This window comes from Notolepis coatsorum (genome assembly GCF_963971535.1).
Source record: "Notolepis coatsorum genome assembly, chromosome: 18".
Classification (NCBI taxonomy): Eukaryota; Metazoa; Chordata; class Actinopteri; order Aulopiformes; family Paralepididae; genus Notolepis; species Notolepis coatsorum.
Window position 1 is genome coordinate 65,759,434 of NC_140182.1, and position 25,018 is coordinate 65,784,451.

The window sequence follows — 25,018 nt, forward strand, 5'->3', positions numbered from 1 at the left end:
GTAGAAATGGCATCGCTGAGACAGGAGCATCGGTATGGGCTCTCCTGTGGCAAAACCATCAAAAATAGCCCTAATAAAACTCTTTATCATGTCAAGCTTACTGACACTGCCATTCGGACACTTGAAGCTTATCAGAATCTGAAGGTAAGGCACATTAGGTTTCATTCGCAACCTTGTTTAATTAACTCAGCTAGGGAGAATAACTGTGTTTAAAAAATCTGTTGAAAAGATAGGACGGAAAGGAAATAAAAACAAAAAGTTTCAACTACTTCAATAGCGAGGTATCACTCAGAAGTTAACCGACAGTAGCTTGGATGCCGATAATGTGTTCATTTATTGCGGCTCTGTAGTTACTATCAGCTTTATTTGTTATGATCATTATGCTATAGGACTTTGATGAATGAACGCTTCTCATACAACTTTCTTTGGGGCAAATTAGATCATAACATCTAATTCTTAGATTTTTATTCGATGGTTTTAATTGTTTGTTTACTAAATCGTCTCGAAAACCAAAAGCACCAACGGTCACCAACCGCCATGTGAAATGTTTATTCCTAATTATGCATTCAAACATTATTCATACCTGCTACACTGTCAGTCCTGTAGCGTAGCCCATCGCCTATAATGGCTAGGAAATGGACATTTTAATATAACATATAATATTACCAATCATTCATTGTTTAGAAAGGCTGTCATTTTCTGCTTGTGCGTTGTCTGGGGCGAATAGCCCACCCGTAAAATCATTAGGTTAGGCTCATGTATAGAGACTGTTTAATTTATTGAGATATGCCTATAGAATAGAAGTACTTTATTAATCCCGAGGGAAATTCAGCACCACAGATCGCTCACAATCACAATAAACATTTAGGTAGTCAAAAATAAGAATACACAGTCAAAGATATACATTCTAAAATATGTGTATACATTCAAATAGTTATCATAGTTATTATCTTTCCCTATGTAATGGCAGATAAGTTACACCCACAGTTATGGTTATGTTTCTGATAAATCAGTCATAATAAATGGTCGATTCGATTTGTTATGACTATTCTATTATGCATACAATTGGCTTGTTGATCTCACTGTCTATTCGCCAGCTTGACCATAGGAGTACAGCTGGGCGTGAGTTTCTAGTTTCTAGTCCCCGACCCTTCAAACTCGGTTGCTTATTGGGTGGTTTGGCAAAGTTGTTGCTGGGCTCTTGTGCATTGTTTTTGCCCTTTACACGATCGGAGGCCCGCCCATTCCCAAAGCTCATTGGTCCATCGGGCAGTGTAAACTTTTTTTCTCCAATCAGAGCGCTTGATAACTTCCTAAGAAAAACACCCATCCTTACAAGTGGATACCAAGACCTTATCAATAGCTCATTGATTCAACCGTTTCACAGACTTCAGCTATCATGTCCTATTTGAAAGGCAGTCTAGTCAGATTAGTAGTTTCTAGCCAATGATATTCTTTAACAGGTTCCCAGGCTGGAACCTCTCAGAAACCCAGCCCTAAACAATGTGTGAATCATTTAATGTGAATTTCCTTAGAAAATGGCAGGGCTTCACAATATGGAAAAGAACTGTAGGACACAGAGCTTGGAGACTTTCCCCCAAAACCATCCACAATTGACCCGTATTCACACGGTGGCCATTTTGCTTTTATTAATTGTGCTTTTTCTCAGTCCATCTGAATGCTTTTATTCATGCTTAGGATGGGATTCCTTTCTAAACGAATCCCATCCTGAGCGTGACATAAGAGCAAATGGCCGCCGTGTGAATATGGTCAACAGATGAAGAGCCCTGTTGTACCTTGTAGTCAGACAATGGATGTTATCTCTGTATCATTTACCTCAAAAGGCATTTGAGTTTTTTCACCTTTGCCCCCAATATTTTCTGTATACTTTATACTGTAAATGTAACAACAACAACAACAACAACAACAACATAACATGTCAATGTTCAGGAACACAGTCCAGGTAGCCTACATTATGGTCTCTCACTAAATAACGAAGGGTTATTTAGAGAACAGCTTCATGCCAGGAACAGGTTTCTGCAAGTCACTGTACAGACAGGGCTCATAAAAAGTAGCCTACTTGTTTACAGAGACATAATTGGTGCCAGAATTAGTGTGGCCTGTCCTTATGGATACATTCTAACCTTTTGAGTCTTTTAGATGACATCTTGAGTCCCGCCCTCTCTCTCTCTCTCTCTCTCTCTCTCTCTCTCTCTCTCTCTCTCTCTCTCTCTCTCTCTCTCTCTCTCTCTCTCTCTGAGAGCTGATTGACTCAAACTAGATTTTCTGCAGTCCAGATTGATTAATCAGACACATTCCGTTGAAGATTAGCACTGAAATTCCTCTGATCTGCGGGCCCATCCGTATAGAACCGCGACACCGGCTAGGGGCCGCGGAGACGAGATCGTTTAAAAAGCTTCTGAGGTTCGTTTGTAGCCGAATTAACACTTAGGAGGGGTGTACTCCAGTCACTGGGGCGAAACACTGATGGGAAATCTCAATTACTGTGTGATGTTCAAATGGGAATATTTCTAACCAGCTGGTTTCACTGGAATCACGCATTTTGTAATACCTTATTGTCTACAAGAATGTGTAGAATGGAGCTCGAACAAAGACAGAGAAAGCCACTAATATCACAATAAAGCACGAGAATAAATATTACACAAACAATATAATATGTGACAATAATATGATGTGCCACTACCATGCCCCACTGTAAAGCCTCAGTCGGTTATGTGAAATTATAGCCAGTTCTCTGTTTTTCTTGTCTCTTTCTCCATAGGGATCACTACCAAATCAGCCAGCAATTTGCTTCAAGGGGAGCCAGGGGGTAAGACTAATGCATTTTTGCATATTCCTCCCAATGCTTTGGGAAATTGAATGCTTTAATTAGCTGTGGTTTTCTGTGCAGCGTACTGACGGTCTCGCTGCATTCTTTATTCGATCGGGATACATCCGACAGACGGTTATACTGGTTTAAGCCCCAGGAAGCCGGCCTTGTTAGATTGCAAAAACATTGTGACGCTGGTGTCTCCTCGTTAGTCGCTGGTTTTCTGTCTCCGTCGAGTCGCGTGGATCAGGCTCGTTCTTATATTTGTTATGAAAAACGGAAATCATTCAATGATCTTCGTAAACACATACATTATTTGATTATTTTTGCTTTGCTTTGCTCGTTGGACCGGCCTCGGCGGTGCTGCGGTTCAAGTAAACGGATCATGTAATTCCCTCAACACGTTATTAAACCATAACTCCGGTTATATATCCGACCTGGGCCTTATTTTCCTATTTTTTGCCACTATGCTGCCACTATGTGACCAAAACACATACATTTGATTATTTTTTGCTTTGCCACAAAACCATCCATACTAGGATAAAAAAAAAGAAAAAGGAAAAGGTTTGCTCTAATTTACTACTTGGTGTCAAATTATCCTTGATGCTGGATGAAGTGAGACTGAGTACATAATCTACAAAAACACTTGGCAGTGCAAGGCAGAGGACATTCCTGTGAAGCAGCACTAAAGAAAGATGCCTGTGTCCAGCCAGATTAGCCCAGCCAGTAGAACACCCTCCCCAGCTCTGCCCCGCTAGGCTACTACACATTTACTACACAATCGGCCCTGTCTAAAAAGAGACGCCCTAATCCCCGCAAGAGCCGATTGCATTGACGAAAGTGACTTTGCTCTGTACACAAACTCTGGTCCTGCGCACTCACATGGGAGCCCTAAGACAGGGGCACACCATACCCCTGGGCTGCCGGCCAGGTTACTGGGTCAGGCTCGCTACTGGGGAGGCTTTGTTCAGGGAGAGAGGGAGGAGGTGTGGGAGCTGGTGAACCCCCGGGGAGCCCCCCATTCCTCCGCAGCCTGTTGTCTCCGCGTGCAGGAAAGGAGCGTTTTGAAACGAGGCAGTGGCATGACAACTATGCGATTGTTCTTCCCGCTGATCCCGGTGACGGTCTCACAGAATATGCTCAAAACACCACAAAATAATACGCAGACGGTGTAATTAGATGCAGAGCACGCAGCGGATGAATATGCTTTTTGCGCAATAGGAGTCCTCCTCCTAAGCAATGTTAAGTGAGCGTGATTTGAATACGCTTTAATCACTGAATGGGATTTGGTGAGTATATCTCGGTTGGCACATTACATATTCAAATTGCTTTGCGGAATTCGAGCATAGGGTCCCTCCCCCTCTGAGCTGGACTACTGGGCAGTAATGAGCTCTCCACAGCCGTTGGTGGGGGAGACCAGATTAAGCTGTTAGTGGATATTGGTTAACATGGCAGTGTGGTGCACAGCAGACTGAGTGGATAAACCAGTGTGTTTATACACACGTTGGACCGGCCTCGGCGACGCTGCGGTCCAAGTAAACGGATCATGTTATTCCCTCAACGCGTTATTAAACCATAACTCCGGTTATATCCGACCCCGGGCCTTCATTTTCCTATTATTGGCCACTATGCCGATCTGACCAAAACAATGTCAGATCGAGGTCTCTTTTTCAAGAGTGATCTGGCCAAGAAGGCAAGCACGAATTATGTCAATACATATACATAACAAAGCACAATACAGCAGCAGGTGGAAAGGATTTCAGATATTCTTAGTTTGAAGCAATACAAAGAGATCGGAGTCTCTTAATACCAGTCTAAAAGAAAACCAGATATGAAAATAATATGTCTGCGTATGTATGACTGCAGTGACGCTTGCCGCTTCCTCTGAACCGACCAGAAGTCGCTGGCGTCAGAGGGTTGTGCTGTCAGTAACCTCGTTCCCAGTTTTATCTCCTCCGTGAGATAAAGCCTGGTAAAGAACTACTGCCGAAAGTGTGTATGGGCGGGGTAACATTTCCGGTGTATGTACTTCCCCTGGAAGCTGCCTCCGAACGGACCAAACTTTTCCCGAATCCTGTCGGCAAACAAGCTAGAACGTCCCGGTCATGTAGTAAATTCTTCAGGCAAAGCCGTTGCAGTGGCTTAAACGAGGAAATATTGTGCACTTCACACGTTTCTATAATTGTTTTGTCCAAACCGGAAAGCCTGTAGCCTGTACTTCCGTTTACACACTTCAGGAGGCATATCTTTACCAGCCTACGCTGTCAGCATGGAGGAAAGAGGCGTGGGTCCAGTGACATGCTGGGGAGGCTGGAGAGACATTTACTGGCTCTTTTCATGGCCCGTGTCACATTTCCTGTGAGAGGGGACACCTCCAGAGCCACTAAGCCAAAGGAATCCCTCGAACCACTGTCCTGGCACCCCTCCAGGTCTCAGTGCTGCTCCTATCGAGAAATACCGCGCATAGAGAGAGGGTTTCGGCCGCCGAGCCGGCCCTGTTGCTTTTAACCCCACTTCTATAAATTGTCTGCCCTGGTGTGTAATCATACAATGAAAGGCGAGGTCCCCCGGCATTCCTCTGCAGAACCGGGGATGAAGTGGACTGTGTAACGTAACAGGAACGACAGTAGTGGACGGCGAGATGGCTTGATACCTCCGGAGACGGCATGTTGAGGCTAGATTTGAAACCGGATTCTGCCAGAGTGCAAAGAAACGTCTCCCTTCAGCTGGGAGTTTTCTTCAAAGCCGTTATGCAAAAGAATTCCCGAGCGGTCAAGGATCACAGGCCAGGAGGTATGACGATATAAACGTCACTATCACTTAGGAGGCGAACTGATCTCGGATCAGCAGAGCTATTGAAGATACCGAACGCATTTCCCCTGATATGAAAAGTCACATATTTTTAGTAGGCCTCGGATCCAAGCGGTCATGGAAGCTTGATCAACAATTAGCTTTCGTGAGTCGTTAGGAGGGAAGAAAGTGTTGCAGCGCTGGCAGTTAAAAGCGGAGAGGGTGATGCAATAAGAGAAGGGGGAAAAAAACAGGGTTATGAAGAGCAATTCTTTTGACATCTCACAAAAGCTCCCAGTCTAAACGGAATTCAGGTCTGGATTACTTTGAAATAGTCACCAGGGATCGAGGCATATATTCAGCGCCGTTTTGGGTTCCCATGGACTGGAATTTCACATCCTAGTGCTTATTTTCCTTTACAGCTGGCAACGCTGCCTGCTCGCTGGCATTTTTTTTCTTCTTAATGTCCATTTAGTACTGTAGAATAGGAATCCTGCGGTAGTCGGGTCTCGTTGCTTCAATCCATTGTTTTAGGATAGAAATCGGTTGTTTATCTTTTCTTTTTTTCACACCACTAGCTACTAGCGACCAGTGTTCCACAGGACATTGTATTGAAATAGGCCTACGAGTTCAGCTACATATTTCAATTGTTTTCTATAGGCCCACTGCTAGGCCCTATAGTTATATTGTAAAACTCTTTGAGATATTACCCTGTTGTGTATATTGTATATTGCATCCACTAAATAGATATCTCATTACATAGTTAATAAATCACCTTGTCACTGTGGTAGTGGCGATAAAACTATATTACACTAGGATACGGCACATGATAGGCTACCGGGCCACGTTGTGGACGTGAGTGTTAATAATGTCTCGCTCGGTCTTAAAAGGAGTGTGTCGCAATCGCCTTCATCGGTGGAGGGGATATTTCTCTGTGTGTCCTTGTCTGTATTTATACGCACAGCTGCCAAATAAAGGCAGTGGTGCTGCTGAGAGGAGGGGAATGTAGCAGTCCTTTCAGAGATATTCTCATGACGACTGTGTGTGAAGGCACAGCTTCCCCTCATCCCCCCTCCGCCTGCCTGCCCCCCCTTCCCGTCTGCCCCCTGATTATTGTGCCGTTTCACCCCATGCCTCGGCTGAATCCTTGGGAGACATCAGGGCCTCTATCTCACACACGGCTGCCCTGACTCAACCCCCACCACGCCGCTCTGCCTCCCGCACGTCCTGCAAATGAGCTTTTGCAGTGTGTGTGTGTGCGTGCGCTCGCGCTCACTCGTATGTGTGTGTGTATACACGTGTGCGAACATGCGCGCCATCGGTTTTCTTCTCTTTTTTTCCTTTTCGGAAAGCTAATTAGAATAACAATAACAGGAATGCGGTTAGAGAGCAGTCCTTTCCCAGTGGCACAGCGGTGAGTGGGGGGAGTCGCACCCCACGTGCGTCTGAAAGGGCACGCGCCTCTCTATTCATCCAGATGTGTCAAACGAGGCAAAAGTCCCCGCGTGCCCGGCTCCTCTCTGAAGGCCCTACTGCTTTCTCTGACGAGCAGTTTGCCTTTCGGGATTCGAGATCAAGTATTTTTAGGAACAAGCCTCATGAGATGTTTTTTTTTGTTTTTTTTTGCTCGGGTCGAGGAGGACTTTTCTTTAGTAAGCCGCTCTGTCATTACCGCACACAGCCACCGCTTCAAAACGACACATCACAGAGGATTATTATTGTGACTTCAAGTTTCACATTATGTTTTTGTTTTAATTTGTCACATATAAGGTACATGTACATTACAGTGAAATGCTTGGTTCTGTATGAGCCCTCTGAGATTGTGCTTCATACAGTAAAAAAAAGTTACAAGAATAAAGGCCAAACACTATACAAAATATACAATATACAAACTAAAGTACAAAATTAAGTACAAAATGCAAACAATGAAGTACAAAATGCAGCTTTTTTTAAATGCAAAAATGAGGTAGGGATGTAGTAGGGCTGGGCGACATGGCCAAAAACGTTATCGCGATAAAATTATAAAATTATTTTCATATAACTCGATATTGATAATTATCGTCGATATAATGTCTGTCAAGTTTAATTAACTTCTTATGCCCGGCGCCGATGGACGGGCTATTAATAGACTTGTTTTGCTGCTGCGAATGTCTCGAGTTGATCGTCATCAGTCCGCGCACGTTAGCAGTTAGCCAGAGCAAGCAGTGTATCCCATGACAATGTACTAAATATCCCTAAAATACTCCATTCCGCCCCAATACATTGCAACGACGTCCACCGTATACCCCACACTACTATAACCGTGGCGTCAGAATTCACGCCACACACACACTCGGCACGTAAACTATAAAATAGCGCCGTGCAAGCTAATGATCCTAGCCAGCCTTGTTTACTACCCAGAGGTGCAGCGCGGGTCTCCTTCGCTCTCGGCCATCTCCTTCACTGATTGGTTGTTAGTGTGTGTGCTCATATCCAAGCTTGGAAAATCGATATATCGAAACTTTGCGACCACGTTTCATGTTTATTTCGAGGAAATAATTTATCGCGATAGTTATCGTTATCGTTTTATCGCCCAGCCCTAGGATGTAGCGCAAATATTGTAATAAATAGATACAAAATATGGTGTGGTGTTAAAAGTTAAAAGACTTTACTCTGGGTTTCTACTGTATTTAATTTTTTATCACAGATAAATTCCCGCCATGTTGGCAGGGGGAACTGTGGTGAAAGACTTGTGGTTGCAGGTTTGATCCCTCATATCCCTCCCTATGCTGAAATGTCCCTGAACCAGAAACTGAATATCTATTTTAAAGGGTGGTGCTTCTGGGTGCTGTATATAATGTGCGCCACAGGTATTATTATCCTTTCACATATATGTTGGCACCAGTATACACAGTGTATTCCACACAATAAATCGGCACAGAATAACGTAGCTGCACAATCATTTATGGTAAATGGTAAATGGTGCATTTATCCAAAGTGCTTTACAATTTACCCATTCACTCACACATTCACACACCGACGGCGGAGGCAACCATGCAAGGTGCCAACCTGCTCATTGGGAGCAGTTAGGGGTCAAGTGTCTTGCTCAAGGACACTTTGACGCGCTGCCCGGGAGGAGCGGGTATCGAACCGTGAACCTCCAGATTACCAGACAACTGCTCTACTTCCCGAGCCACTGTCGCCTCCCAATGGTTAAATGATGGTTAATTTGAAAGATATTAACTCATTGACCGCCGGGGATTAGCCTTATCCTGTGGTAGCTACTGCCACGCTGTAAACGATGGGAGTTAGTCACCTTGTTTGTAGAGCTAAATCTATATTCTATATTATAGCCATGAATACAATACTATAGTCATTTGACATTGAGTTGCTCCCAGTCAAGATGCAAAAAAGAGATAATTTTTCCATCCATACGTTCCCGTGTTATACCGTGGTGAATATAAGTATGGTTTTAGAGCTTAGTTATGGCAGTATACGTTGAACAATAAAAACGGTTATCAGCCAGATCGGTATGAAAGCATTGCAGGATCAAGCTAAAATTTACGTCAAATCGCCCTTACCTGTGGCCGGGAGTAATCCAAAAAGAATATTCCAATTGTTTGATTGCCATCTGGTATATCCAATGTCCATTTGCTCGACGGCATAATCCACCACAACATATGGATCGGGCATATTTGACGGGCTTCAATGTAACCGGCAGAACCGGTTTTCTTGCCCGACAAGGAAAAATGTAACCTGAAACCCTTGGCCATCCCACAGCCCAGGATACAATGTTAGAAAGGGTGCTCGATACCGCCGTCTAGCGTGATGCGGCCGGTATTGCACCTAGGCATTCTCAATGCGATTCCAAATGTTAACCCTGAGTCAGTGGGCCTGTAATGAATAGAAATATTGAATAAAATAAATAACGATCAAATAACGAGTATACTCGTTGGCGTTCAACGATTGGCGGCCAATAACGAGTATAATCGTCGTTGGCAGTGAATGAGTTAACATTCACACGTACCTTGGAGAAACAGAACAGTTACGTAGAAGAAATACCTGCCGACAATACAATTTGTTGACTTATTTGTTGTTTAATGCCAATTTGTCATTTCACTAAGTTCACACATTTCAAGCATCAGTGATGTAACCTTCGGAATGAATGCTTTACGTTTGCCTGCTCCGCTAGCGTTAGCTGTTAGCAATGACAGCAGCTAGCTACCTCGCTTGTTTGATTATTTCATGTTCGCTAATTAAGTGAAAACAATATCATTGTTTTTGACTACCGAATAGCAATTTACTACAGTATACTACATGTACAGTATACAATCAGAGTGAGTGAGTGAGTTAATGGGTTTATGGGCTAGCACAAGTCACGTTTATGGGTTAGTAACAAGTAACAATGCATTTTTTTGGTCAAATGGCCTTTAACCCATTGACACTGGGTCACACATTTGTGTGTATACATGCAGGCTATATAATGCATTTTTAGCAGGCGTTTTAGGTCTAAATGGGTTAATGTGATCGTTTGACACAGTTACACATTGAAAGCCAAATGTGAGGGTTATCCTCCAAGGAAACTACTATCTTTATATGTAGATAGATTAGATATTGTTCATTTATCTCTCCAGTTTGCATCGGACCTAATAATCTGCACCAGTCAGGCCTGAGTCTTCTCTAACTCCACTGTGTATAATATGGCAATCTGGTGCTGTGAATTCCTAAAACATTCTGTTTCTTTGATTGGATGGAGACTGTTGCTCAGTTTGCACAGAGCTTGCCCAGTCTGCTGTCTCCCGACCAGGATGACTAATAGTTTCTGTGCTCCGTTTAAAAGTCACGCTCCTTGTTTATATTTTCAATGAAAATCTGTGTAAAACACGTTGAATCCTCAAGAATACTCACCCCGATCCCTTCTATAGTAGAAATACTCACATTTTACGACTTATGTATTATATATATTCGAAGGTTTCATGTTGCAAATGTTTCAAGCGCTGTATTTCTGCACAGGCTAAATACAGTGCTTGCTGCTAACCAGGAAGTATTCGTATCTAGCTTGATATAATAAACATAGGTCACCGTAGCTAATAAGGACGTTTTGAATGTTATTGCTCTGATAATGATAATATCATTTTAAAAAGCTTTATCAATCATTCAGAGGATTCTGTCTGTGATGTGTGTGCGTGTGAGAGAGAGAGAGAGAGAGAGAGAGGGGGGGGGGGGGGGCAGGCTAGAAATCCTTTTGTCAATGTCTGTGGCGTCTTTTGGGAAGCCTCCCCACTAGCATTATTTTTCCTGTATTTAAAAACATAGCAGGATGCAAGCAACACACTGGCACTACAAATAAGCACGAGTATGGGAACGCAGAGAGGGCGGTGTTGTTGTGTACGCAACAGTTCTTCTGTCTTTCTCCAGGCTTAAAGCGTAGAGCCGTAGGCCGGCAGCACCAGAGAGCTATTGTTTACCTCAAAGCGGGGATAACAAGCTTACTTAATACTTAGTAGATTTAAGGTGGGGGATATATAGCCTGGAAGCCGGGCTCATTTCCTACCGCAGACCTGAGAGCCTGGACTTCTGGCCCGGACTTCTAGCCCGCCCAGACCCATTTCAGTGGTGCTGGAGCACTTGTTAGACAAACGGATTCAGCCAATCGGAGTGTTGCCAAATCCAGTTGGAAGAACGACGAGGGAAATCTCTGCAAGGGAAATCTCTGCAAGGGAAATAGCCAAGCATGTATTTGGCAAATGCTGTATTTGAAACTGGACGGTCTCTTAATTCTTATAGCCTATATCAGGGGTGGCCAACCAGTCAGAGACTAAGAGCCACAAAAATTACTGTGGTACAACAAAGAGACAAAGAGCCACACCTATATACCAGCGTTTCTCAACCTTTTTTTCAGTCATGGCACCCTTCATGTGTTTATAGGTCCCACCCTCTGGCCTCTGATGTTGCTAATGTCTTTTTTATTTGGGCCTCACAGGGTTAACCTCTTAAAGCCCGAGCGGTCCGGTACTGGCCATAAATCAGGCCATAAATCCATCTCTACAGAATATATGAATTAATGTTGCGTTTTCTTTTCAAATGTAGCCAAGAGTAAAGACCCTAACCCTGTCAAAACAGCAGTCAAAGTGTATATTTTCAGCATTACGTTTGTTTACCAATGATTGTAACTGTTATTAGTGAAATATATGATTATAGAAATCTCAGGGCATTGAGTCGGAAACCGGTGCATATTGACAGGAGGAAGTGGCGCAGCCAAAAGTTAGTGTAGTCTTTTTAAGGAAGAGACCCAGGGCTTTTGATGGACTTTCGAATTTCGAAAAACTACCCTACCCAGCTCATGCCAGCCCCTGTCAATCATCTGACTTCTGTCTTCTGGATTAATTTTTTTATTTCTCTTATTTTTCTGTATTATCTCCCACAAACATTATTGCCATAATACAGAACAGTTTCTCTACCTTTTTGTGAACGTCTAGCAAAAAACGGCGTTGCAATCTGATGAAACATTTTGGAGAAATTTACATTATAAAAAAGTAACTGTACTTGTAAATCATGCCTGGTGATACTAAATCCAGATTGAATTCTGACATTGGAAAGGGGAGATTTGGCCCGATCCATAGATGTGTGACTTGGCCATAATAAGGTAATTTATAGGCCTGATATTCTATAATCATATTTCAAATTGCATGTGTCCGGATGGCAGAATTCAGTACTGTATCTACAAAACCTTCTGTTTAATCATCTTCCCTTCATTAATTTGCTTCGATTTTTCAGGTCTGGTCAATTTTAGCATGGTGTTATTCACAGTCAAAGATAAAAAAATATATATATAATTTAATTGATATTCTCCTTTGGTTCATTACAATTTACTCAAGCCTAGTAACATACACAATATTTCTGACACTGGGAATACATTCTCTGAGATCCATAGATGTCCCTAGAATCAGATACCAAGAACATGCAAATGAACCATTAAAAAAAAATAAGTCTGTAAATGTGTATTCTACGTCTTATGGAATGAATGACAAAAAATATATATATATTATAATTCTTTTAATTTTTTTTAATGGAGGGAGGAGCCACACATTGGCGGGCAAAGAGCGCCCCTGGCCTATATCCATATTATTGACAGATGAGCACGGAGATCCACGAAGCTCTTCAAAGCCACCCTCCCTGCTCTCACTTATTTTGACTGTATCCTAGCCCTGGCTGCTCCGCTCTCAGTATACTATGGCCTCTGGGATCAGTTCAGCCAAAATACTTCACGTGGGGTATCTATCACAATAACACTTGATGCACATGGATTTGTCTTTGTGGCATATCAACAACTTACAGAGTTACACACACACAACACACACACACACACACACACACACACACACACACACACACACACACACACACACACACACACACACACACACACACACATGCACACACACAGTGTAATGACAACAGGACCTCACATACAGTGCGAAGGTACAGCAAGACAAACGATTGACGGTTTGCCAATGAATATCACTACTAGATGGCAACATGTAGAGCAGTTTGATTTTCCAATAAGCCACTGCACAGGCTATAACTGTCACCATAAGGTAATGATAATAACGCTCACAATACACAGTCAAATGCTGGAAAATCACAGAAATCTTTAATATTTAATATTCATATTTAATTGAGCCCACAATCACCGTACATCGTCTATCACACATCAACAATAATTGTGACCTATAGAATCCTAATTGAATGGAACCGGCAGGTCCGCGCTGATTACCATCTCTGCATGCGGGCCGCCGTCATGTGAGTGCTTATCTCTCCGCCCCGTCACAGCTCGATGCATGTTTTGGATTTTGCCGTGTTCTCCTCTTGAGTTTCTCCTTAAAGTTAATCAGGTTTTGGACGTACTTTCTCATGCACAATCTGGGAATTGTTAAAGGGATTACAGACTGCCCGCCTGCCCCGCATGGGAAGGGAGAGAAAGGCCAGTAATATAGCATAATGCCCCGAGTTGTTCCCAGGATCGCTGCAGTTGAAACAGCTGAGAATCAAAGAGGGAAAACACATTACTGCCCTTGAGCGCATGCCAGCCAGTGTAGCCGTACAGTATGCAAAGAGGCACGGTCCTTGCAGGCTCCCAAACACTGTCACCGCGTCATACGATTTAGCATAATGGGAAAGGGTATGTTTACAAAGAAAGAAAAATAAGCGTCCAGATTTCAGGGTTTATTTAAAGCTACTAATAAACAATACCAATCGATTCACGTGAGATGACACGTCGGGATGAGAGCGATCGTTGTCTCGCCGTGTTATTCTTAAGGTTATACTGGGGGGGGGGGAGAAATATGCCCAGTAGTGTTGTTTCCACCCATCTGTGTGTCAGAGATGGAGGCACTGCGGGGGGAGGGGAAGGGGGGGGGGGTTGTTGAGGTTGACAGATTAGCCCCGGCTCCTTTACTTGGAGAAGGCTGGTTTCTGCGTGGCATGAGAGAGCCAATACCTTGGGGGATGCTGTAGCCCCGGCAGTTGCCCTTCCCCACGCACCACCCCCATCAAAACCCCACCCCCACCTCTCCCTCTCTCTCTCTCTCTCTCTCTGTGTCTGCATCTACCAACCCCCCATCTCAGTGGATAGGCTTTAAACACGGGAATACAAACACACACAGACATCAGACTCACACGAAAAGAAAAAAAAACAACAACCACGATTTAGAACTCGAGGGGTGATCTCACAGGTTGTCTCCACAACAAACAAATCACAATGGAACCGTAGATCATACTGTAAACAGCGTGGAGAACGACCACAATTAATGGGTCGCAGTCTTTCTTTCAACTGACACGTGCACGCTGCCCCCCACACACACACACCCCCACACACACACCTCTGATCAATAGCTCAATGTCTAGAGCTCCATTAGGGGAATTATGGCAGCGATCACGTTCATTTGTACCTGAAATAGCCTTCGTAACGTGGGAGTAATTACCAGAGATGCATAGGACGGGCCATACACTGGCCCTGCTACCATCAATCCCCCCCGCCCCTCTCTTCACCGCTGAGTTGCTTAGCAATTTTGTTTAGCGCATTCCAAAGAGGGTACCACGGAGGGCTATCCCTCACGCGAAATGCTGTAGCAGTGGGAGACCACCCCTGTCCCCGACCCCACCCTCGACAACACACAGCCACACGTTCCCCACTGTTCATGAATAAACAGGCGGACCGATGGGCGGGGGGGAAGACGTTAGAACAAAGGACGGCCGTCCACACGGCAGCCATGGCTGAGCGGGCCGGGGACAAGAAGACAATAGGAACCAGTGTCGTTGGAGCAGACAAGGGGGCAGGAGGCACAGACTTTTCGGGGGGTAATATCAAGAGTGGTATCACATAACTGCGGGCGCCCCCGCTAACCGGGGCGCGGCGGTGCGCCGAACGCCAGAGAGCCGGGAACCCTGCCCGCTCTCGCTTCCCATGTCGGAGCGCAGCGGCGAGAGGGTTTTAGGGGAAAAACAGAGGAGAGAGAGAGAGAGAAACTCATCATGTCATCTTTCCTGGCAGATGCGAGGGTGGTGGTGGAGCATGAGAAGAGAGTATTAATTTACATTTTAGTCATTTAGCTGTTTACTTTCATCCACAGCCACTTAAAAGTTGTGAACAACAAGGTGGCAGGAATGGAAGGGTACAACTCTGGCGGCTAAGGATCAATGGCACATCAAATAGTGTCGATCTTGAGTGTTACACTCTGAGTGCATAGTAGTATAGACATAATTAGTAGGTAGTAGTACAAGTATAGTAGCATAGTAGTAAGATACAGATTGAAGAGGTGTGTTTTCAGTCGTATTCCTTCTGTGAAACTGTTCTCTCACCCAGTGAGGCTTCAGAGCCCTGTTTAACCTCATCAAAGACCAGTTGTTTTAATGTGCTCCGGGAGTTAAAAGGTGGAGCTTTTTCCGCGGACATCACCGAGGGCGCCCTTTGTCCCCCCCCTCCAGCTCCACAGCCCCCTGCCAAGTTTCCCCCGTTCCAGTCCAGTTCACACCTTACAACAGCCTGAAAGTATTTGACATCTCCAAACACACAGGCCCCGGGGCAGCAGATGTGGCTGGGGCCGGGTCCACAGAGGCGGTTATTGTATCTGCCCCCCCCCCCCCCCCCCCCCCATGCGCCCCGCGGGGGGCCGTGCTGACAAGGTGCCGAGGATTGTCATCCCGATGCCACTCGGCGGGGATGAGCGTAGCCGCTCAACAGCCGAGCTCAGGTTTTAAATGATGCTACATGGTAACGTCGTCGCTCTGGTTTTAAATGATGCTACATGGTAACGTCGTCGCTCAGGTTTTAAATGATGCTACATGGTAACGTCGTCGCTCAGGTTTTAAATGATGCTACATGGTAACGTCGTCGCTCTGGTTTTAAATGATGCTACATGGTAACGTCGTCGCTCTGGTTTTAAATGATGCTACATGGTAACGTCGTCGCTCAGGTTTTAAATGATGCTACATGGTAATGTCGTCGCTCAGGTTTTAAATGATGCTACATGGTAACGTCGTCGCTCTGGTTTTAAATGATGCTACATGGTAACGTCTAGGGGTGTGTTTTTTGAAAATCCTGTGGCGAGTCTCATATCCGCCCAAGAACAACAGCAGTAGCTCCGTGTGTGTAGATGTTACAGCATAGCATTCTACCTTTCAGTGTGTGTGTGTGTGCGCGCGTCTTTGGAAAGACCAGATGAGGTCAGAGGAGTTTGATGTTTAAATGTTATTTAAACATAAACAATATAATACATAATAAATGTAGGCCTATACATGATCATGCAACATCAACAAATTGTTGTAGGAACGGTTTGGGAGAGGGAGGTTGTGAGTTTTGAGTTCCAAAAAATTTAGCTTAAAGTTTAAAGCTCAATATATAAAAACGTGGCACTTTACAGTGAACAGGAGGTCTATTTGTATTAAAAACAATAGATTGATTTTCCTTTAAATGTCTGGAAGAGCTCAAAAATACAAATGTCAAATGATATTTTCATTACCTTTTTTTTGTTGATCTAAATGTTACTGATTGTGTTAAATGGGCATATGATATCATCTCATATCGATCGCAGGCACCTGAATCTAATCATATCGTATTGTATCGTGAGAGACTTTGTGATATCGGCAAATATCGTATCGTTGTCCAAAGAATCGATATCGTATCGTATCATGATGAAACTGGTGATTCCCACCCCTAGTAACGTCATCGCTCAGGTTTTAAATTATGCTACATGGTAACGTCGTCGCTCAGGTTTTAAATTATGCTACATGGTAACGTCGTGGCTCAGGTTTTAAATGATGCTACATGGTAACGTCATCGCTCAGGTTTTAAATGATGCTACATGGTAACGTCGTCGCTCTGGTTTTAAATGATGCTACATGGTAACGTTGTCGCTCTGGTTTTAAATGATGCTACATGGTAACGTCGTCGCTCAGGTTTTAAATGATGCTACATGGTAACGTCGTCGCTCAGGTTTTAAATGATGCTACATGGTAACGTCCTCGCTCAGGTTTTAAATTATGCTACATGGTAACGTCGTCGCTCAGGTTTTAAATGATGCTACATGGTAACGTCGTCGCTCAGGTTTTAAATGATGCTACATGGTAACGTCGTCGCTCAGGTTTTAAATGATGCTACATGGTAACGTCGTCGCTCAGGTTTTAAATGATGCTACATGGTAACGTCGTCGCTCAGGTTTTGATTATAACAATCGGATTAAAGGTCCCATATGTGAAAGACCTTACATTTTGGGTCTCTGATGGGCCTATCGAAACACTCAAACCGGCAAATAGATTCTAAGCGTATTTATTGTAACATATAATATAATTGATACTGGCATAGACTCTCATCTGCACTATATTGCCTATATTTATGTCTTTCTACTTTTACCCTGCCCATACCTGTACCTCCCCTCCCCCCTGCTGCTATGACGCCTGAATTTCTCCAAGGGGATCAATAAAGGAATATCTTATCATAACTTATCTTATCTTAAATAAGACGACCCAGTCAGATTTTGCACCCAGCCCATATTCAGATTCTGTGCCTTTAAAATGAGCCGTTTGGACTTCCGCTTTTATGTGATGTCACACGAAAAAGCTCATTGACTCGTCTGTGTGTGTGTGTGTATATGTGTATATGTGTGTGTGTGTGTGCGCGCATATGAAAAACGTATGTGTAAAAGACGGCGGCTGATCTATTCTACCTACAGTTGAACCTAAAATATAAACAAGCGAGCGGGAAGTTGTGTAGGAAATTGCTGGATCTTGAGTCATGTTCAATTCCGGCACGCAGCGTCGGCGAGCGGGAGCAGCTCATCTGCATTTAAAGGTACAGACGCAGAAACAAGCCAGTCGAGAACAGGACTGAAACAAGAGTATTATAAAGGCATGCTAGAATGCATCATCCGTTTTTCTTACCAGTACAAAAACTTCAAAGACATGCTTAGGGGACCTATTAACTTAAAAAAGGACTGCAATATGGGACCTTTAAAACCTTATGAATATTCAGCCATTGCATAGGCTAACTGCCACCATAAGGTAATAATAATAATGCTCACAATACTAATCATATTTAATTTAACCCACAATCACAATACATTGTCTATCACATATCAAAGATAATGATGACCTATAGAATCTAAGGACTGAAACAAGAGTATTATAAAGGCATGCTAGAATGCATAATCTGAGTGTTTTTCTTACCAGTACAGAAACGCCAAAGACATGTTTAGGGGACCTTTAAAGGACTACAATATGATACCTTTAAATATTTATGAATATTTAACAACAGATTATGATGATACATGGAGTATACCAGCGAGAAACAGAAACACTGGTAACATAGTTTGTTTACTAGCACATAATCTTTAGGGCAACTACAGTAGCATCAAGTCCAGATCAAGCATCAGAAACAACAGGGTTGTAATTCAGTTGGAAACAATTTGAAAAGCCTGTGTAATTCAGAATTCACACGTCTTGTGATAGATCATCACTTGTTCTTAAATCTTTGCATTAGCTAACAGAAATCATGTTTACATTATTGAGTATAAAGGATTAATTGTATCCTGGGCTTTGGAGAAGCATTTTAACATGCATAATCCGACGTTAAGACCTTAATAAGACCTTAATAGAGAGTGTTGTTGTGCGTTTATGATTGTTGTTTTTTTCACCGCTCACTCACGTATCAACTCACGCCTCACACATTCGGGGGTTGCACATACTTTGAGTGATTGCGACGAGCTCTGTCAACCAATTTCAAATTCTAATCCTTTATTATTTTATTTTTTAAAGAGCTGTTTTGTTCTACATTTGGATTGAGGATTAAGGCTTAAAAACCCATGTTGAGCTTCTTCAAAGTATGAATGTCTGTGTGTCTGTGTATCAAGTCAAGTCAAGTCAAGTGTTCCTTTATTAATCCAAGTAAAATTCAAGTGTCATAGCAGCATGGGGGTGGTACAGGTAGGATAGTTAGTAATAACAATAAAACATAGAACAGAAGTGCAAAGTAATAATGACAATAGTGATAACAGTAGTAGTGAACAGTAGTGAGTGGCAGGACTCAATCAGACAGTAGTAATTAGTGATGATGGTAAACATGGTCCAAACCATCGTAACACAATGCGCCAGAGTCTGTCCAGTGTTTATTATCAAGAGTCAGACAGTCCTAACAGTTCTCAAGTTCACCAGCCGCTAGCTCTCCAGCATTATACAGTGTGAGTGGTGTGGGGCGTACGGCCTCAGCTCCGTCGCGGCGCACCTTAGGGAGAGGCTTGACCTTTAGTCCTTCCATGTGACCCGTGGGAGTGTGGGGGCTCTCCCGGTACACTGGGTCCGGAGGCAAGGGACCCGAGGGCCCGTCGGACCAAACGCTCTTTTTGTGTGTGTGTGTGTGTGTGTGTGTGTGTGTGTGTGTGTGTGTGTGTGTGTGTGTGTGTGTGTGTGTGTGTGTGTGTGTGTGTGTGTGTGTGTGTGTGTGTGTGTGTGTGTGTGTGTGTGTGTGTGTGTGTGTGTGTGTGTGTGTGTGTGTGTGTGTGTGTGTGTGTGTGTGTGTGTGTGTGTGTGTGTGTGTGTGTGTGTGTGTGTGTGTGTGTGTGTGTGTGTGTGTGTGTGTGTGTGTGTGTGTGTGTGTGTGTGTGTGTGTGTGTGTGTGTGTGTGTGTGTGTGTGTGTGTGTGTGTGTGTGTGTGTGTGTGTGTGTGTGTGTGTGTGTGTGTGTGTGTGTGTGTGTGTGTGTGTGTGTGTGTGTGTGTGTGTGTGTGTGTGTGTGTGTGTGTGTGTGTGTGTGTGTGTGTGTGTGTGTGTGTGTGTGTGTGTGTGTGTGTGTGTGTGTGTGTGTGTGTGTGTGTGTGTGTGTGTGTGTGTGTGTGTGTGAGAGAACCTGTGTGAGTCAACGGCTCTATGGAAATCTACACCACCATCTCTGACCAGTATGAGCCCCGGGATGACTGACCTGCAGAACGTGGGCGGTGTCACCGAACAAGTGAGCAAGGAAAGCAACAGAGAAGATTTCATCATGTTGGGAGGGGGGGTGGGGGGGGGGGGGGGGGGGGTGATTCAGTCCACTGTCGGCATCAAACATTGTGTTGACGGCATCACAGATATCTATTTTTTATAAACAGATTCTCGTATTTTAACTTTTAACTCGTTTTTTTTTTTAACTCTGTTCGTCCGGGGCAAGTGACAGTTGCGATTGGCGGATGGAGAAAACAGGGTGGGGCTTGAGATAGGTCAATTAAAGGGATATTTCACTTTAGTAGAACTTGTCAAGTTTTACCTCTATGTAAAGTTGTAACCTGTCCCTGGTGTCACAGAACAAGTGAGCAAGGAAAGCAAGGTTGGGAGGTTGGGGGAAAGCTGGTGATTCAATCAGTCCACTGTCGTAGTAAACAGCTTCAAACATTGCATACCTATATGTGAAGTCATCTAGTAAGCTAGCTAGTGACCTAAGCTCACTTGCATTCATTTTGGAGACATAGTCAAAATATTGTACTTCCGAAGTATAAACAAACTACCGCTGTGCATATTTCAATAAAACAGACCATTCTGAATCAAATGTATGCGTTTGTTTTGGCATTTGATTTGTGTTTACGGGGTCATTGCCTTTTAAAAACAAAAGCAGATCCGGTCAAATTGTTGTAGGTTTGAGTGTGTATCTTTGCCGTGCATGGAATGTCTGGTGGTTACCATGGTTACGTGCTGCCATTCTAAGATTCTAAACATTCTGTGTTTAGAGAAGTTGACAGTTAATCAAACTACACCTCAAGTGAAAAAGAGTTCCTATACTCATAATTTGAAAATGGCAACATTAGCTCCAAAAAACAAGTATTGTACCTTTGAGTCATACAAATATATTACAGGTAATAATATCGCTGTACTGTTTGTTTATAATTCAGAAGTATGATATTTAGACATGGTCCTCAAAATGAATGGAAGTGAATGAGGAGCCTGACACCTGAGGAATGGTGGTGTAGACAGCAGACGACAGGGACAGCTTACTAGAAGATGACTTCAGATAGAGGAAAGACTGCTGATCTTTGACATGTTTTACTGAAGTGAAATATCCCTTAAATGACTTTGAGATCTGCTTTCATGTTAGATTGTCTGAGTATGTAGTCCAAAAAGGAGGACGAGGTGGGGGCAGTGTGAGAAGTCCCTCCTTTACCTTTAACCTTTAACGACTGTCACCGTGGGACCCAGTCACATTATTCACTCCTTATTAAGCCTCAGGGACACATAGAGGGACGGATCTCAATTATCGTGGTGCCGAAATTATAATAATCAGAAGAATAGAATAGAATAGCCTTTATTGTCATTATACTGCGTACAATGAGATTACAAACTCAAACTTAAGGTACTACACATAAATCACACAAGATGACAAACAGTCAAAGAAAACAACAGAAAAGACATAAAAAAAGAAGAAAAATACATACTAGTACTCCTATCAAGTGGGGGACCCACCAGAGACAGACCCACGACCCGTTTCGGGTCCCCGACACATAGTTAAAGAAACCCTCAGACAAATCCTTTTTAGGTGGAGTAGCTCGTGTTTTCAGGACCTTCAATCCCAGCCCTACAGGGGCCACGATCAGTCATCCCAGGGCGCAGGAGACAGGGCCCCGGGGGACACGCTCTCTCTGCAGTACGAGCCGGGAGCTGGGAACCAACGGGTTAAGTGACATATGGTTCTAAAGACGGGGATGGAAAGGAGTGAGTCTCTAGCGGTGACGACCTCTGAGCGGTCTTGACCCGAGCGACATTGATTAGAATTAGAATGTGAAGCGAGCATGGTGGCGACGATGGGGACAGGGGGTGACGGGCGGATCTTAACGCTCGGCTGGAGGAGGAGGAGGCTCTCGCCGCCCCGGCTAAGGCCGTGGGAGGGGATGATGCGGTGACAGCGTGGGGGGTTGGGTAAGCGGGGTGCGTCAGGGGTTCGGCGGGGGGTGCCACTATGGGAAAAGCTAGCCGTATCCTCGAGGGTAAAGGGTTCAGCTGCGTTTTGGTCTTAAAAGCGCAGATCATTCCACCCCCCGTCGCAACGCTTACATGCCTTGACCTACTTCTCGCAAGCCTCTTTTTAATGACTTGTTGCTTCTAATTTTGGTCAAAGCGGCTACCACTTTAGCATGCAGTGTCTTGAAGTAATAGGTCCCGAGGACACGGCTCCTCTCTTGGCCCTAGTGGCTTTGATGCTTTTTTGGGCTGATCGCGGTTAATTAGCGGAAACAAAAAGGCGGCCATTCGCGGGATCCTGCCTCACCGCTTCATGCGAGCGGAGCTGGACATAAATAGGTCAGAATTAATGGTCAGTTTAATGTCTCAAGTGTCCCTGGCCTTGTGTTGATATGGGTGGGCTGTGTGTCGGAGAGAGAGAGAGAGAGAGAGGGCTGATGGAGGCTGATGGGGGGTAGGGTGCATGGCATGTTCTGGGGTTCAGGAGAGGAGGAGGGGTGTCGAAAAGGAGGGCCGCTCATTGGCTTCACGGTGCAAAAGAAAAAAAACTGCTTATGGCTTTGCTGCATGACTGGGCATTTGTGACAGCTAGAGTCCTGCCTGGCACATCTGCCGCGGGGCACTATGCTCTCTGCCAGCCGGCTTCTAATCAATCGCTTACCACTGATAAAACTAAAAGAGGCACTTTAACCTCCACCGGGCGATGCACATGAGCAGGAAGCTCACCACGGAATGCTTTGTCCCGTTGGTATTGTTAGCGTGCCGCATCCTGGGAAGTGACAGGGACTAACCGGTGTAGTAAATATGTAAAGTAGGTCAGTTAGTGAAATCAGTAAGCTATGCTGCACGGTTAAGGATAGGCGAGAGTCCCCCCCCCCCGAATCTAGGACATGGTGTCGGCAGAAAGTACAACCTGTAAATGTTATGTCTTGTGTATGTGATGAATAAACCTCTTGAATCTTGTTCAGTGCTGAAGCACAGCTGCAGGGCTACGTAAGAGACATGTCTCCCAATGTGTTTTCAAAGACGTGTGAGCTGTTGCTTAATGACTTTCTATGTTGAATTGGCCTTTTAGTGTAAGTAGGTTTCTGGGTCGTTTTATGTAACAGGTTTTTGGACAGACGGCACCCTGCTGGTTTATTGGTTGCTAGGCAGCAGTGGACAGTGTATGACAGGGGGAGGTTATCACTAGACGCAATATTGAATAGTGCGTCCGGGGTTATCACAAGGTCTTTAGAGGCGGGGGAAAAAAGTCTAGACATTGACACCGTGTCCTTGACAATAATAATGTGCCAGGACCGGGATTCTATTTAAGCGCTATGAACAATCCAGTGGGTTGTTTACTTCCACGTCTGTGACCAAACCGTTGTCATATAAGAACCTTGCGGTTATCACCACCAGGTACAAAGCAATAAGCCATATTATGGTTACGGTTGGCCTCTCAGGCAGGCTCCCATCCCGACGGCTGGCCACATCGTCATCTCTGACCCGGGCGGTCCCCCGTGGCCTCTGATTGGCTTAAATTGGGTGTTATTTAGGTCACTTTTGTCATCGCTTGGGAAACAACAATGGCTAGTAGGGACTCAGTTTAGTTCTCGTCCAGTTTCAGTAAAATAACTTACTTCATCCAGTTTCCTTCATTTTTTCCTCTGCTTTGTAATTAGATTTAGTCTGATTTCCTCTGAGAGAGGTAACGTGTGCTCATAACACGACTGCAACGACTGTGTCAGAGTGTTGAGAATATTTTATATTGCCATAGGTTGATGATTAATGAGGCTCTCTCTCTCTCAAATTGGCTCTTGATGGAAGCTGGTTTGCTCATCACCGCTAATGCTGTATTTACTCTCATACTGTCACAAATGGGCCCATCGGAGGAACGGAAAGGTGAATTCGGTCCGGAATGCGGACATCTGGTACGACGGCCGGTATTTAAGGACCATGATTTGATTTGCTTCGCTTCATCAGATTAAAAGAAGACAGTGTACCTTTTCCCATGACAGCACTGTGAGACTTGTGTTTCCTACCAGGGCGGGTTTTTAGAACAGCAAGTGCAGCCTAATGAAGCCTATCTGTTTGGACATAACATTAAGTTTTAAGTGACGGAGGAACGTTGTATAATAGCTGATAAAAAGAAAGTCATATGAAGTTACGCCATGTGCACAATCAATGCATCATTTGTAGGCTTTATTTATATTCTGGCAAACTATAAACCGAAAGTCAGACCGAATTTGACATTATTCTTGACAAACATTTTATGATTTGGTTTCTTGGAGTCTTATCCCTGTGATGAAAAAGCAACAGGAATGAATAAACGAGTATGTTTGATTCTGCACGTAGTTCACTATCCAACCTAAAACCTTGCAGCTTGGTAGAATCATGATCATGTTTCAATATTATTATAATTATATTTTATTATATTATATTTTTGCGACTGATTCGCAGATAAAAAAATGTTTATCTGGAAGGCTCAACGGAAAGCTAGCAAAGAAACAACACCCTTATGTTCATGCATGCATTTCAATGGTGTACATTTGCAATAATATGATGAATCCAATACTTGATGACACTCTCCCCAAGAGGCCTTCAAGCATAGTGTCTGTGAATGTGCACGCATGAGTACATTGCAGGCTATTTATATAACATGTTGTATTACCCCCTAAATAATATATAAATTTTTCCATTCCCCATTAAGTGTGAACCTACGGTTCGACTTGATCATGCGACATTGTACGTGATGACATTTAGCGTTTTCCAAATGGTGTCCCTAACGATTTCCCTAACAATGTCGTTCCTGTTGTTCTCTCTCCTGCAGTACATTAAGATTCCTGCGCCGGCCCCCGAGGCCCCCGATACACTCAGGGTCTTCTCCTTCTACCTATCCAGCGACAGCAAGGACAAACCTCAGGCCAGCTTCGACTGCATTCACCAGTATGTCTCAGGGTAA

General features: G+C 44.0%; 1 protein-coding gene across 1 annotated transcript in view; it reads left to right on the forward strand.

Annotated features, from left to right (window-relative positions):
• Positions 1–25,018, forward strand: part of LOC311245142 (RNA polymerase II elongation factor ELL2) — a 60,245-nt gene continuing 35,227 nt past the window's right edge. Inside the window, exons 1-3 of the mRNA XM_084334938.1 lie at positions 1–144; positions 2,783–2,830; positions 24,887–25,014. Coding sequence (XP_084191064.1) covers positions 7–144; positions 2,783–2,830; positions 24,887–25,014 — 314 coding nt within the window. The 5' untranslated portion in view covers positions 1–6. The remainder of the gene's footprint in view (positions 145–2,782; positions 2,831–24,886; positions 25,015–25,018) is intronic.